General features: G+C 40.6%; 1 protein-coding gene across 2 annotated transcripts in view; it reads right to left on the bottom strand.

Moving 5' to 3' along the window:
* The window catches only part of anos1a (anosmin 1a), a 53,733-nt gene extending 41,026 nt beyond the window's left edge, over positions 1–12,707 (bottom strand). The window contains exons 1-2 of one of the 2 annotated variants that reach the window (XM_051943090.1): positions 12,324–12,707; positions 7,107–7,154 (exon numbers count right to left, since the gene is read on the bottom strand). In XM_051943090.1, coding sequence (XP_051799050.1) covers positions 7,107–7,154; positions 12,324–12,524 — 249 coding nt within the window. In that variant the 5' untranslated portion in view covers positions 12,525–12,707. The remainder of the gene's footprint in view (positions 1–7,106; positions 7,155–12,323) is intronic. The other variant, XM_022195872.2, reaches the window with a different exon arrangement.
* Positions 12,708–16,945: the final 4,238 nt, after the last annotated feature.

Raw genomic sequence — 16,945 nt, 5'->3', positions numbered from 1 at the left:
ACAGATCATGAGACTCTGCTTCTGTTTTATTGTGCTGCTGTCTTAATATGTGTATGTTTTATTTATTGTTTTAATGTTTTAATTCACTGTTTATTGTACAGCACTTTGTTTCAGCGGCTGCTGTTTTAAAGTGCTTTATAAATTAAGTTGAGTTGAGCATTAATTCTGAACAAAATTAGTTCTACTTGTAATTTATGCCAACAGCAAATATTTAGACTTTACTTCATCCATACTATCTCATTGGAAGTTGTTATCCACCCACGCTCCGTGACACACACATCAAATTTTTGAGTCAAACAGAATATGAAGACAAGCGTCAAATCAAATCATTCAGGGATTTTAGCTGTTCACTCAATGACTTCAAGGACACAAACTTAAAGAGCTACAACAGCAGTAAACTGCATTTGGATTGACAGCACGTTGGATCTGCCCACATGCAGCAGAGCAGTGCCTACGCTTCTTGGTGACCTTGCCATGTTATGTGATGTTTTTACCCTCCGCAATAAAAACCACAGAGATTTGGAGTGAGCCACCCACGACACAGCTATACTGACTGTTCACCCAAACCCGCCTCATCCACGTTGTTATCAGGAGCCACAGGGCAAGAAAAAACTTGAATAATTACACTTCAGTCTGTCTCTAATGTAATTGTAAACAACATTATCTGAACTAATATTTAATTACAAAGGTTTGACTCATAATATTGTTCAGCTAGCTACTCCAGTCGTGGGTGTATTAGGAGAATGTAGCATTCCAATCGCAAAGATGATGTCCATTTATTTGATACGAAAATGCTCATTTGGTGCAGAAGCTCAAAAGGTTTTCTCTTGTCCAATTTGCTTTAATGTTGTGGAACATATCGCACATGCTTAGTGGGATTTCACCCTCTGCCCCACTTGTATATGGCCCACTTACAATCACATAGAATAGCATGTCTATGCTACCATCAAGTTTAAAAAAAAACATCATGGATCAAGAATCTATAATTTTGTTTACAACTGAAGGCATCCTTACAGACGACCTTTTTTTTTTTTTTTTTTAAAGAAAATGGTTTTGGTCCCAGGAGATTTCTTACTATTGTTGGCTCCTGGGAAAATTGGCAGACAATTTACTGTGCTGTAATACATTTTTACATGATGGATGAAAAGTTTGCTGATCTCTCCAAATAGTCCTGTCTCGCAAGAATTACGTTCCTATACAACTCAACTACATTTTCATGTTTTGAGGAAAATGATGGGTATTTTCCAAAACCCAACCTAAATTCCTTGCTATCAGATTTGTCCTGTTTCACTGCTATTTCTAACAGTTTCATGACATGACATTTTTCTTACATGAGGCCACTCCAAATTATACTCGATTTAAGAAACAGAAATTTGTGCAAGATGAGTCAGCAAAAGTATTTTAACGCTTTCTGATGTCACACATTCATGCCTTAATTGTATAAACATGACAAACCCAATGCTGCACCAGTTAACTAAATGGAACTTTAAACATAAACATGAATAATTTTAAACACATGCTCAAAAATTCTATCTGAAATGTTGGATATTTTGGTACCTACGAGAGTTCAAGATCAGTTTAGGCAGACTGTAAATGTCATTCTGATTTAGCTGCTTTAACATTAACCCTAATTTAGCATAAAAGCTCAAAATCAAACTCCACCTAAACATAAATCTTTGGAAACCTTGAGGAGTAGGTGCAAACCAATGTTTGACAGTGAAAACAAATTGAATATTATAAAACTGCAGGGAACACAACTGAACAAAAACCAACAGCAGCCCTGACGAAGTCAATCTACAGCCTTTGATCAGTATGAAACTGCTGTGACTTCAGAGCACAGAGTTTTTTTCTATCACATCTATGATGTGAAGCTCTGCTGCTGTACACTGATGAAAACTTAAGTGCTCAGGGGACCAAGCAGTGATATCCCTTAGAGGAATGGATTGATTTCTCATCACACTGTCAGAACTTTTCATTTCACAATTAGCTGCCACTAAACAGGAGTATAATTTGGATGGCTGAACCCCTAAAGGCTCACAGTGTTCTTGGCACACGAGATGGCTGAGGTTTGAAATCAAACTGTCAGTCTGCGGAGGACTAACTCAGTCTTTCACAAACTGAGCTAAAATACTATTAAACAGAACTCATTTTTAATTTTCGGAAGTTGTTACTTCAACATACACTGACCAGCCACAACATTAAAACCACCTGTCTCATATTTTGTTCTTCATGCAACTAAAACAGTTCTGGCATGTCGGGGCAAAGATGCAAGATCTCTGGTGATGTCTGGCAGGCATCAGGATGCTAGCAGATCTTTTGGGTCCTGTGGGTTGCATGGTTTGGCTTTGACCCATTAATGATCCACTGATTGGAATTTACAGAGTTTGGAGGCTGGATTAGTGCCTTGAGCTCTTGCTGTGATCCTCGAGCAGATTTTGAGATGTACTGGGGCACACTGATCTGCCAGGGGACTGTTTTTGGTCTGGAGCAATGTTTAGCTAGGTGGTACATGTGAAAATAACATCCATATGAATGCCAGGACCCAAGGTTTCCTAGCAAAACAATGCAATGTACACGTCAGCTATCAATGGTTTTAATGCTGTGGCTGATCAGTCTATTGTGATATAATTCCAGTGAATAACTGCCAGTGAGAAACATGCTGAGCTAGCTTTGAGACTATGAATGTTCCTGCTAATAAGCTGCAGAATGGAAAATGTGGACGCTTCACAACACATTTTCAACCTGGCAGCACAGAAGATCCAGATAATCTGCACAATTTCAGGTGAAAACCCAAGATTTCTGTCACCAATTCTGTCTCTAACCTAATGTGAAATATGGTCACACTTAAATGTCAGAAAAGTATTTTTACACATTATATGGTGTCACAGTGGCGTCGTGGTTAGCACTTTCACCTTGCAGCTAGAAGATCCCTGGTTTACGTCCCGGCTTTCCCGGGATCTTTCTGCATTCAGTTTGCATGTTCAAAAATATGCTGAGGTCAATTAATGACTCTAAATTCCCCATAGGTGTGAATGTGAGTGTGATTGTTTGTCTGTATATGTAGCCCTGTGACAGACTGGTGACTTGTCCAGGGTGTCCCCTGCCTTCGCCCGAGTCAGCTGGGATAGACTCCAGCCCCCCCGTGACCCTAATGAGGATTAAGCGGTGTATAGAGAATGGATGGATGGATGGATGGATGGATGGATGGATGGATGGATGGATGGTGTCACAGCACGTCATAGTGGTATCCCATTTGACATCTTCGTCTGATTTTGTCAGAATTACTGTGTGAATTTATGAGTTATAGCCAAAAAACATGTTTTGACCAGTTATAGTGACCTTTAAGCACCAATTTCATGAATGTTTGTACAAAATTTCAAGAAGTTCCTTCAAGGTGTTGAAGAACTGCTGAGATTGGGCGAACAACCTGAAAATACAATACACTGAGAAACAACGAGAACACACTGGTTCAAAAAAGCAGATGAGCAGTCCTTAAAGGGGAACTTCGGTTTTTTTCAACCCGGGGTCTGTTTTCATGTCATTTCATACATGTGAGTGATGGAGAAATGAATTTTCAACATAGCTCCAGTATTTAGCCAGGCAGGCAGCTTAGCAGCTCAGCTAGCAGCTCAGCTAGCGAAAAGTATCGGGCAGCTGGCCCCCCCACGTCAAAGTCCGCCCTAATGTGCTTTTGCCCCACACTGACTGGCTCAGATAGTCTCAATGAGTGTCCCACAACATACTAGAGATGAGAAGTGAACGAAAACCTCCACATTACCTGGCGATCGCTCTTTGTTGTGGTCTGTATCCAAATCTCAGGACGCTAGAAAGCAAATCTCTTTCCGAAATGGCGCGAGAGGTCGCACCAAAAGCTCTCCCGCAATTTCATGAGCTCTCGCATGATTTCGGAACGAGATTTGCTTTCTAGCGTCCTGAGATTTGGATACAGACCACAACAAAGAGCGATCGCCAGGTAATGTGGAGGTTTTTGTTCACTTCTCATCTCTAGTATGTTGTGGGACACTCGTTGAGACTATCTGAGCCAGTCAGTGTGGGGAAAAAAAGCACGTTAGGGCGGACTTTGACGTGGGGGGGCAAGTTGCCCCATACTTTTCGCTAGCTGAGCTGCTGGCTAAGCTGCTAAGCTGCTTGTCTGGCTAAATACTGGAGCTATGTCGAAAATTCATTTCTCCATCACTCACATGTATAAAATGACATGAAAACAGACCCCAGGTTGAAAAAAACCGAAGTTCCCCTTTAACATATTTGAATTTATCACAAAAAAGCAGTGTAGATGGTAGAATGTCAAAGAAAGATGGTTAAGACTGCAGGTTGCAACATCAATATCACCTAATGTATGATTCTCTGTCAGTCAAAAAACATGCTCTAATAGAAAGCACCGCTGTTTTTAACACACCACTACATGAGGCAGTTCTTGCTACCATCAACTAATTCATGCCAGCATTAAAAACTTTCCTCCCTGTGATCGTTCATTAAAGGGCCTGGAAATCTCACTTTAGCAGCTCTTAATAATGCAGCTGGGGAGACGTCTGAGGCCCCAACATGTCATCACAATTACCATTCTCGGGGATGGCATGGTTACCAAAGTGAGAGGCTGCTAAAGCGTGTTAATATCTCCATTAATCAACAAGAAGGCAATATCCCTCGTGGACCCTGCTAAAGATTCAAAAACACCAAGATGGAGTCGTTGAATGAGGGAAAAAAAACTCATCTTTCATCGGTTGATAAAAGTTATCAAGGGAAATTTGTGATGTGGACTTAATATAGGGAGGGCTTGCCAAGCATGCAGTCCATCATTACAGTTTGCCTCTTTCATGAGTGTTGATGTACCAGCTGGGAACCTGCTATGATGTATAGAGTGTCAGAGAATATAGAGGCGAGTTCAGTGATGGATGGCAGAGCTGAGAAATAAGCAATAACTAGTCTAGTACACCAGCATGCAGGAACACATACAGGTGTACACACATACGCAACACACCGTCACTGGTTTGCATGTGGGCTGATTTATTGCCTCGAGAAGCACAAATGCACGCACATAAAGCTATCTATATTTCTGCAAACATGCATCCAGGCAGTCAAGAACTCTCACATACACACACATACGCATTGTGCATAGGTCTTGATTTATTACTCTTGAAAACACCAGCGGTCCCTCATGACTCCCTATCTTTAGACTGCCCAGCTAAAAGAAGCAGTTTACTTGGCTTCTGTGCTTGATATCAATATACAAACTGTCCTGCACATATGCAATACATACTTCAATATATATGAAGTGGAGTGTGTGGTGATGATTCTGTTGCCAATGTTGCAGTGACATTATTTCCTTTTTTTAAGTTTTTGTTTCTTTATGAAATGCATTTTTGTAAATGAACATCAAAATTGCCAAGAATACTGTTAAAATTTGCAGCAGCCAAGACTGATCATTATTTTGTTCTTTGTCTTAGTCGCACTATTTGCTAGCCTAGCCACGCTAGACCCATGTTCTGAAGGCACAAGGGTCTAGGACCGCTCGACAGGGAGGGAGACGGGCTAAAAGGTTGTCTATCAAATCACTCTGCAGCAATTGGGTAGGTATACAACCAATCAGCGCAATGAATAGGCTGACGGAGTTCCTACAGTTGCTAAGTCCCATTAGCTTCCCAACCAGCGGAGCCAACTGGTATATTAAGGATTTGCCATATCCCATCGGCATAAGTCCAAATACGTCTTTCTTCTCAATGAAACACTTCAGTGCCGTCCTTTGTTTATCTTTCAAGTTGAATTTTAGCTTCAAATCTTTAAGGGCTGTGGCCAAAGCCGAATCGAAAGATTACTGTTTATTGTGCGCCGCTTGTTTCTGTCAGAATCGTCGTGCCTCTGTCGTCACTTAGTTACGCCCGCCTTCTGACTCTACACTTCATGGTGATTGGTCCGGCCAGTTTTAGGAGAATCCAGCCTCAAGCCTTATGGAGGGTAGCTAGACCCACCCTGGCAGAGAATTAAATTCGTTGCCGTGGGTTGTCTCGCGCGGCTAGGCTAACTATTTGCAGCATTACTTTTCAGCAATCAGAAATCAGGACTGACAAAACAAATGATGGAAAGACTTGGCTAATGAAAATCGAACATTCACTTCCAGTACCAAGTACAAAATATAAAGGCTTCATGGTTAGAAGTTCCTCTCCTGGTATTAATTAAACCCATCTCTATTCATCAATATTACATAGACTACTGTTCAAAAGTTTGGGGACGCTTAGATATGTCCTTATTATTGAAAGAAAAGCATTTTTTTCAATGAAGATAGCATTAAATGCATCAGAAATCCAGTGTAGACCTTGTTGATGTGGTAAATGACTATCCTGGCTGGTAATGGCTGATTTTTAATGGAATATCTACACAGGGGTACAGAGGCCCATTTCCAGCAACCATCACTCCTGTGTTCTGATGGTACATTGTGTTAGCTAATCATGTGGAAAATCCTTGTGTAATTATGTTAGCACATGAATAAAAGTGTAAGTTTTCATCTTGGGTGACCACAAACTTTTTAACAGTGTGCAGAAGATCTATAGCTAGACCCAAACCAACTCCGACAAAGGGTTTAACCTAATGTTACATCAATTCTCTCCCTTAAGCAAACATTGTTCTGCATGAGCAAATTGTCTATTCTCCTGCAGACAGCCACAAGCGACCATTCTCAAACCATTCTGCAACACAAATTCTGCTAAATTTAGTATTTTTGACCTTGCAATTGGAGTTTAGCGAGAAGTACATCAAGTATGGAGCAGATGTTTGGTCTTTGGAGGATTGGACCAAGCCCTTGAACATTACAGTTTGAATACAACTCTGTGTGTGTGTGTGTGTGTCCGCATCAATCATCGATGAATTGGCCCTTAAAGACCATAGGGGGCTTTCAGACTTGTGATAACTTCAGTGGCTGCTAGACTGGGCTACAACTTGAACAAATGCTCTGAAGGGCATTTATAGATGCTGCCATTGTTGTTGGGAAAGCCTGTGAATCTTTCCGGAAACCAAAGAAAAGTAAATGAACTACAAATCAGTATGAAGAGCTGCAGTCTTTTAAACAAACTGGAGAACCACAGGTGACCTACCTTTGCGCACTGTTTATGATTCTGGCACCAGCCCAGCGATCCATTATTCTGTGAAGGGGGGAAAAAAAGAGAGAGATAAAGAGACAAGCACAAATGAAAAACTGGTCTAATTCAATTAACTGCAGAGGAACACATATTAATGTCCTAATTATAGGCTAGTGTTGTCAAAGCTCAGAGGCAAACAACATAATTACAGTGTCAAAAGAGTATTACACAGCTGCAGAGTTCACACTTTGTATAGCTCAATTGATAGTTTTTTTGTATGAAGACAAATTACAGTTTTTTCTCTCCAGTCTGTGGAGCTGTCCTCGCAGCTCCCTGTCGAGAGCCCGAGGCCATTTGCTGCAAAATAATGAGTGCAGATCCAGGATCACTGGTCAAGCCATGAGACAGTGGTACAGTAGATTTATTTTTCAGTATGACTTGTGAAACAAGCTGGTGTTTCATCTTCCAGGTTGTTAAAGTGTCGAGTAAACACACAGCAGTATATTTCCAGGGTGAACAGCCTTTTTGTCGCTTGTATTAAAACACATGCGGCCGTCTAAATTAGCTCAATGGATACATCAGATTCAGTTTGATCTACGGGTTTATTCCAGGCTTATATACTCTGGGCAGATTTTCTTTCTTCACCCACATATCTGGGGACTCATTCTGAATGAAAAGCACGGCATTTCTCCAGATGATGAAATGAGTCCAATGAAAAGGCTTAAAATCAACTGGATCGACTAAAGAGGCGACTCTTCACTTGTCAAAAACATTGAGAAATTCTTTCACCCACGTTTTTAGGACTACTAAAGTTTATAAGAAATGACACCTCAGCTGGAGAAACCATTTGTGTGGAGGACTGTTTCAAGATCAGACGACTGCTTTCCTGTCTGTTCCTAGGAGCTTCAGTAAAAACCAACTGGAGTTCTTGTTTTTTTTTATTCTTGTGCACCTCTCACTCTTCAGTTCCTCTGTTTCTGTCTCTATGGTTGGTTTTCAATTACCCTTTAGCAGTTACGTTTCACCACTTTTGTTTGTTGGGTATCCAACACTTGACTGCACAACCTGTATACCAAGCACTCTCGCGCCTTTATATGCTTGTAACCACACTTTGTGACCACACTGAGATGAGTGCATCACATCACTTCTCCAGATTTGTCAGTTTTACATCAACATACATGGCTGCACAGTGGTTCAGTGTTTAGCACTTTCACCTTGCAGCTAGAAGATCAATGGTTTGCGTCCCGGCCTTCCTGGGATCTTTCTGTATGGAGTTTGCATGTTCTCCCTGTGCATGCATGAGTTTTTGCGGGTTGTCCGGCTTCTTCCCACAGTCCAAAAATATGCTGAGGTTAACTGGTAACTCTAAATTGCCCGTAGGTGTGAATGTGAGTGTGGTTGTTTGTCTTTATGTGTAACCCTGTGACCTGTCCAGTTTGTCCCGTCTTTCCCATAAATCAGCTGAAACAGACTCCACCAGCACCACCATCACCAACCACACCGCTCATCATTTGCATCATTTTGAATGTAGAGTGTCCAAGTCTGCAAAACCACAGACGAGGGTTTCACTAACAGGTCAGAGAATGCAGTTAAAACATTAGTTGCACATCTGTGATGCAATACAGACTCGAACAGCGTTGGATAATACACCATCCGCCGGTTCAGCATTGGCACTATATGCACTATACAAAAAGGTTGTTGCTAGAGGTACGGACCCGTACCCGTAGCCTGTGGTCTACGGATACGGCACTTTCCATTTGCCAATCAGATACACGAGATCTGGTCACGTGACTCCCGATAGACGCTAGAGGTACGGACCCGTAGCATCGGTACTACAGGTACGGACCCTAAACCTAACCCTAACACTAACCCTAACCTTAACCTTTGCTTACCTTTCAACAGTTTGCAGTGGTTAGCAGCTTCTTGACTTGCGAGACTCGCGTACGGGTCCGTATCTGTCGGCAAATGGATAGTGCTGTATCCGTAGGCCGCAGGCTACGGGTAAGGGTTCGTATCTGTAGACACTACCATACAAAAATGATTAAGTCAGACTCTACATCAGCCTTTCTTCTTATGTCTTAACACCCTTCCTGGTGTACAGGCCACTAACAAGGGAACTCCAGAGAACCACAGTAAAACCAGGTTGTCTGGGAAGTCGAGGTCGTCTAGTTGTATTTACATTGTCCATCGTATTATGTCGCACATCAGACTTTAGTCCTGTAGTTTAGTTGTGTTGGATCATTTCACTAAATTTGTTGACCATAAGAACAAAATGCAATACTGTGATCCCTATCCTTAAAGAGAAAAATTTGCAACGATTCATGTAATATTGACATCAGAGGATCACCGTGCTGATTAAATCTACAGTTTCCTTAGTTCGCATTTTAAAGTTTGTCCTAAAAAGATCGAATGTTATGTATTTATAATCTGTGTCAATCATTTCATGTTTGGTTCTTTGTTCACTTGTGTTTGGGATGTATAAGACTGAGCATTGGTTCAGTGTTTTGCATACATTTTTTTTATTTTACATCGAGTGGAAATGATGAAAGAAGCAATATTACAAATCAACACGGAGGTGGAGGATCATGGGATTGCACGCTGTTATTTGTGTCGGTGGTTGTCTGACAGGGTCGAGAGCGCGTGGCCTTTCAAATACTGACATTTGCTCTGCCAATAAGTAAATAGAGCGCGATTGATGGAGAACTGGACTAAATTGTCTCCTCCGGGGTTTCGGATTATTGAAGTGAAGGTTGTTCTTCTCGCTGAACTTTCATAAAACTAACTGAGCCACACTTCGACAAATCGTCGTCCTGTGCTGCAGTGGAGGCACTCAGACAAAATGGTAATCGACCGGGCAGATCTGCAGTCAGAACATGTAATAAGGAGTACGCTGTAACTGATTGGACAAATTTTTTCACAAAGGTAGTCCTTATGTAGAAATATAATTGTTTAAGAGAAAATATAAACAAAGTGAAGAACATTTAAGGTTAAACCCTTCCTACTTTGTTACCTCCAGATCAAATTTCAGCTGCTTACCTCATAAAGCAGATGGATTCTCACAAGATTTGCAAGATTACAATCATGAGAAAATCCATCCTAAGTAGTTGCTGGATCCGTTTGTGGTTGATTCACACTTGGTTGGACTAATCAGTGTCTGATAACAAATTAAGGGCAGCAGCAAGTGTGTTTTAGGTGTGAGCGAGTCCGTGATAGAAAGTGATAGATAGATGGTTCATCATTGTTGTTAATGTGCACGTTATTACTGTTGACAGTAGTTTTTAAACTGTTATTTATTGTTTTGTACTATTTATCTTTTTTTTTTTTTTTTTAACTATGTAAGGATGTATGTCACACACTGTGGGCTGCCGGTCACCTGAATTTCCCCTCTGGGGATTAATAAAGTATCTTTATCTTATCATTATCATCATCTTATCTTGTCTTGTCTTGTCTTGTCTTGTCTTGTCTTGTCTTGCCTTATCTTATCAGCAGGAGTAGTGTGACTGGTGACAGATTCCTTGTATTTAAACTGCGTTCACAATGACCTTATTATTTTTATCTATGTTTTCCAACTCCAAATCATACAAACTTAATTATTGTCAAATGATATGTATTCGTGTGATGAGAGAAGGCGTGACTTCAAGTGGCTAACACCTTATATTAAGTGTGGATAATTATTAAGCAGCTTCATTACTTCATGGAAAGTGCTCCAAAAAAAAGATTAGACACTGGCACTGAAAAGTCCAAATTCATGAAAATGCCCCCCCCCCCCCCCCAAAAAAAAAAAAAAAAAAACAGCTTTACCACTTTCGAAACAGCTGAATACTTCAAACCTGACAACCAAAGAATCAAATGTTGTTTTTTTGTTGTTGAGCATTTAACGTTTTATGGAATTATGAAAGTCGTCTGCATTGTCTGCATGATCATACAACTCTTGTTAGAATTTGTTGCAAGGACAAACACTGCAGTAGAAATTAAACAAAAAAAACAGGAAGTAGAATTGTGTCTATTCTGAGTGGAAAACATTGAAAAGCTTTGGAAAAGTAGAATGCACGGCAGGGCTGTTGTATTGCACCTGATAAAGTGGAAAATACACCAGTCAGTGATGGAAACAGTAGCTTTAACTGGGTCTCTTTCACAACAAACTTGAGTGTTTGAGAAAAGGAAGACATCAGTAAACATCCGATGATAATTTGAGATAGGAATCAGCCCTAAAAATCCGGATGGGAATAGGATAAATATGATGAAATAATGCAGACCTAAACGCATTATCTTCTAGCAGCATCTGAAAATCCAACATACATATATGTAGACACAATAATACAACTGGATATTGACACTCATCAGACACATGCAGAGTTGGATGCAGAATTCCAGTCACGGTCTGACTTGGACGTCCTACCCCCTAATCCATCCCACATCCATAAAGCCCATGTGAGTGTGTTTCACACTCCAGTAGTCAATTAGCTGACAGCGCTGCACAAACTGTCACTGGCTCAGTCCTCAGTCAGTTCTCATCGGTATAAGTAAATGTACAAGAATGCTTTCCCCGCTGCTCTAAAGCCTGGAGCAAAGAGGCAAAGAGGGGCTGGTTATGTGTGAGTGCAGAGATAGTTACTGACACATGAGGGATCTGTATGAACAATATAATCAGTGTAGCAAGTCGTATTGTCATTGCTGTGGCACCAGTCTGTCAGAAAGTTCTAGGAAGAGTTTGTCGACTTTATGTGACTGAGTGGCTGAAGTTATTATTATCAATATTTAACACCATTGTTTTCACTCTGATATTTAGGTTTCACATCTGTCAGCAGTGAATTACCGGAGTAACAGCTGTTCATTTTCACACCAAATTACAGTCTGCAATAAAAACAAATCTAATAATTTTTCCAGTGTTTTTTTTTATTTTTTATGTTTAGAGTGGACTTATTAATGGTAATCATTTTCATCCACCTATTTCATTACAATACGAAAAGACCTGGTAACAGGGCTTATAACGTCGTTTCAAATCATAAAATATAAATGTAATGAAACTAAACTCAACAGCAACGGCTTTGGAACAGTGATTTCCAAACTCAAGCAAGCTTCAGCTCACCTTTTCCTACCAGAAAGGCGAAAAGCACGTCAAAAAACCTCGCTATGGCTATGTAACTATATAACTGGCAATGGCAGGTGGTGACTTTATTAAAAGTGCGGGAGCTGGAAGCCTGCACGCTCCGCTCCCACCGATGGGCTTACCTGCAGAGGTGTGGAGAGCGCAGAGACGCTGTGCAAGCTAAGACACCGCGACGCGCACCTCGCCCTCGAAACACTCTCCGGCCACGACTCGTCAGCCTCATTAGCATCCGCGTGCTGCTTCCTGGCGCACGCGGCAGACACGCAGAGGAAAATAATCCACAGAGACAGACTGGTCTTGGAACCGCAGCTTGTGGGTAGCATCTTTCTCGTCCCAGCGTCCAGGAGGAGAGGGGCTGTGGAACAAGAGGATGCTGTGGGGAGTAATCTGATGGAAGCCTTGCTAAACTAGTAAATATATATAGCCAAGGGAGGAGCTATAAGATCGAGGCTAGTGCACTGAGGGTCAGGATGCTGAAGAGCTGTAATCCCTGTCGGCTGAGCTGTCAGTTAGGAGCACAGCCTGTGTCAAATGTGATTTATTGACAGAGTTCCAGTGTATTGAAATACAAAAATCTGAGAAAGTAGAGCTGTGATTTACAATAACACAGGCTCAGTGTCACAATCTTTCAGGTGCAGGGAAAATACAGTTTTTCTCAATTGATAAGACACTGTTCCTGCTTATTGTTACAGTATAGACATTGAAGTGACAAACAACATTTACATACCATGTAAAGTGACCAAGACCAGGTGCATGGGCAGGTCCAGGTTCTGGTTCCAACATGACCTCTTGCTCCTCTCCATTCTGAACAGCTAATGCAATTTCACAGCAGGTTTTATAGTGTGCAGTTGATTGGCAGAAATGTTTTCAGTTTTGACGTGTCTTCATTGTGACAGCAGTGTTGGAACGGGGTCCCAATTCTGCTTCCTAGTGTTCACTTTTTGAAAAATGTATGCAGAGCGAAAAAGTGTGTTCATCTGAGCAAACAACGTGTTCAGTTTTTTGCAAAAAAAAAAAAAAGCAAACAGTGCAAGAGTTTTGGAAACTGTGCAAACCATGAATAGCATCCAAAATGTTGAAAGCAGAGTCCTGTTTTTGAGAAATGTGTGCAGTCGGTTGGTGGCTGTGTTCAGCGAATGGAATTTAGTGTTCTATCAATTGAGAAAAACTGTAAAACTGTAACACTTCACAATATGGCACACAAAAAAATACTGAGTTGTTATTGAGGATGAAACAATGGCGTGGTTGATAAGCACTTCCTGAATAAAAGTAGTGAGCAGGTCTAGTAGATTCAGATTTTTGTGCCACGATGCAAAGACAAAAGGGACTTTAAAAGGAGGGTCGGTGTTGGGAAAGAGATGCCAGGTGTTTCAGTCACAAAGACCACTCACTTGGCAAGTGTTTCAATACAGTGACAAAAGTGATGTCTGCATTTAGATCTGTAGGAAAGACATCAGTAAAAACATTATTTCCAGGAGAAAAAAATGTCGGAAAAACTTCCAATCTGGAACAGCCCCAAAGTTGGTCTAATGTTGTAAGAGGGGAGGATGGAGGCATGACCGACAACTTCACCGATGCATTCTAATAAGCATTCTAATCCTGTAACGGACAAGTGGAACCTTTCGAACTTGAACAAGGCTTATTTTCACTCAAGGTTGACTTCAATTGTAAAAGTTAAAAGTCTGATTTGCCAAATGATTGGTTGGCATCTGAAAGTAGCACCAGTAAAGCAATTTTTAAAAATGGCAATAATTTTTTTCCATGTGTTTGTGATCGGATACAAAAAATGTAATCCTAAAGAAAACACATTATTAGAATGGAGAATGCAGTTTAGTCAAGTAGTATCGTCATTCAAAATAGGGACGGAAATTTTGACGACCATACACCTGTTTTCATGAGCCCAGCATAGTGACGAAAACACCAATTTTCAATTAGTTTTCTGAACCTAACTGGACTTGGATCATTTCAGGATCACTTCAGGAAATTAAATTGTCCTTGAGTTAAGCATTGCCAAGCATGCGTGGCAACCGTTTAGCATCAGAGCTGAAGGAATCAGACTTGTAACTTCACTTGGACTCAACTTACTTGACAATTGAGTCCGTGAACTTGACTTTGTTTGAGACTTAATGACAAAAAACTAAGGAGACTTTGACTTGGGGTCACATAAATGTTCTACTGACTGTAGTTTTGTCTTTTGAGCTCTGTTATACAGTCATTCACTTGTCCTTGAATTATTCACTACACAAATATGAGGGCTCGTCTCCAGAACCCAACACTCACAGCAGAGTAAATATCAGCTCAGTCATTGTATCATTTCTGACAGATGAAATAATAAAAAATGACCTTGTGCTGAGCACAGGCGTGAGTTATCCATGTGTACATTATATACAGATACCGAATCATGTGACCTAAATATGTAGCAAAGGGCAGTGGGAATTGATGGGCACCCCCACAATTTAATCAACTGTGCCTTATATGATTTCCAACGGATAAATCCCGATAAGTCTGCAATGGTAAACATTAAGCTGGATTAAAATCTAATCATTTGTGTCATTTTTTGCCTTCCTTGAAAATTTCATCCAAATACGTTTTTGAGCAATGTTGCTTTCAGACAGTAAAACAGACAAACAAACGTACACAGATCGTCAAAAGTAATGAAATATTTCAGAATAATTCACTTATACATGCCTGGAACCAGTTTGTAAAACTTCAAAAATGTCAATAACACCTTCTTATATTCCTTTGAATCCTAATGTATTTCTGTGTTTCTCTGACATTGTAACACTATGCACATACTAAAATAAAATATCAAATGACAATGTGAATAAAACAGGACATGTGTTCACAATCACAAATCCAAAAGTAAAATCCTTGTGTTGGTACAATTCACTGCATGGCATCTTTCCAGGAGTTTATTTTGCACAAAGACCAGATGTCACACCTCTGGCTGTTCTGTTAACGCAGAGGAAGCATTTATGTCGGTGAATCTCTGATTTTACACACAGGTGGAACTTCTTTCCAAGAGCGCGAGAGTGCTTTCACCACGATGCAGCCAATTTCAGGGGGTTGCAGGCCATGTATTTTCCAGGGAATCCCAGATGTAATATGCAGTGGTAGCCGCAAAACAACAGCATTTTTATAGACGGCTCTATTAAAGTAACCACAAGCATATCTCTCATAAGCAGGCACGGCACTGCTGGTTTCCTTGCCCAAGGAAAGGAGAAAACATGACGTTTTGGAAACTCTGAAGAGATCCTCCTCGGGTTGTCGGTTCTCTCATGCCTGGCATAAGGGGCCCCGCTTTCACTGCTGGAGCATCCTGCAGTGTTAATGAGGAGACTATTTTTCCCAGCCACGTTACATTTCCAAACACACACACATACTTCAGTGCTCTCTCTTAGCTTTTATAGAACTGTCTTTGGCCTAATGAGCCTTTTCAGCTGAGAGTTTTTACCTCTCTGATTCAGACACAGAGCAGGTTCGTTACGCCTCTGCATGGGCATCTAACACGTCCATAGGGCAATGAGATGTTCCAGGCAGCCAGCAGAATTTCACGTGTTACAACCAATTGACTGAATCCTTCTCAGCATGCCCACTAGAGAAATTGTCATGAAGCCCACAAGCGAATCTCTGAGGTGTGTTCTGTTTTGCACTGCATCTGAGAGGGATACTCCTGAAATTGGGTTTTAATGAAGTGTGTGCCTCCAGATCGGCAGGGAACTGATGCTCTGGTGGTCCACCCACAACAGGAAGAAGAAAATCCCTCTGAGCTTCCTGCTGAGAGTTTGACATACTGTTTTACAAATAAAAATAACGCACTATGACGGTGTAATGGACTCAATGTGTGCGCTGTTGTGCATGCCAGTTTGCCGGGGACAAATTCCAAAATGTCAAGTACAATTCATTTAGGGAAGACAAGATTAAGCATGATTGCAGAAACTTTATATGATGAAGATTTTGCCTTTGATGCTGTTGCCTTGGCAGATCTATGATAAGGCCTTCTGAATTTAAAATGTTAATTTGGGACCCATTCACAGGGCCTTGACATTGGTGGCAGTCATGAATATGTGAGCGCAGAGCTGCAAAATGACCGAGAAGGCAATGACAGCAGAGACAGACAAAACAACTAGGGCAGTGTAAACATTTTTCAGAGAAAGGCTGGCAGTTCTGCTTGTGTTTTCTCCTGCAAGTTTTAGATGCTGGAGGGAATTGTTGGTAGTAAAGATAACATTTTTTTCATTTCATTTCATTTATTTATTTAGTTGACAGGGACAGTGTACATTAATGAACATTTCTGTCAATGCACCAGAATTAGCCAAAAGGCTATTTTTCATCCGTAGTCCCTGGACAGATGTAAAATAGTCATCCTAAAAACAAACAAAACATGTCAAGTTCAATTCATTTATGGAAGACAAGATTAAGCATGATTGCAGAAACTTTTAGATGTAAAACAGTCATCCTAAAAACAAACAAAACATGTCAAGTGATAAAACATACAGTTCAAAGTTTATAATAACACAATACATTCAAAGCATATAGTAAAACTGTGAGCACATTTCATAAGACCAACATAATCTATAGAACATTTAAGGTAATTAATACACATTTAGAAGATAGTACAAAATAGAGACAACATAAAAAATGTCATAAATGGCACAGGCAGGTAAGACAGATCCTTAATGGTTACAAGTCTGTTGTGTTAATAATCAGTTCTTGAGATATTTTTTAAACAAAATGTATGTTG

The sequence above is a fragment of the Acanthochromis polyacanthus genome, chromosome 22 (genome assembly GCF_021347895.1).
Source record: "Acanthochromis polyacanthus isolate Apoly-LR-REF ecotype Palm Island chromosome 22, KAUST_Apoly_ChrSc, whole genome shotgun sequence".
NCBI lineage: Eukaryota > Metazoa > Chordata > Actinopteri > Pomacentridae > Acanthochromis > Acanthochromis polyacanthus.
This window is presented reverse-complemented; position numbering and strand designations above follow the sequence as displayed.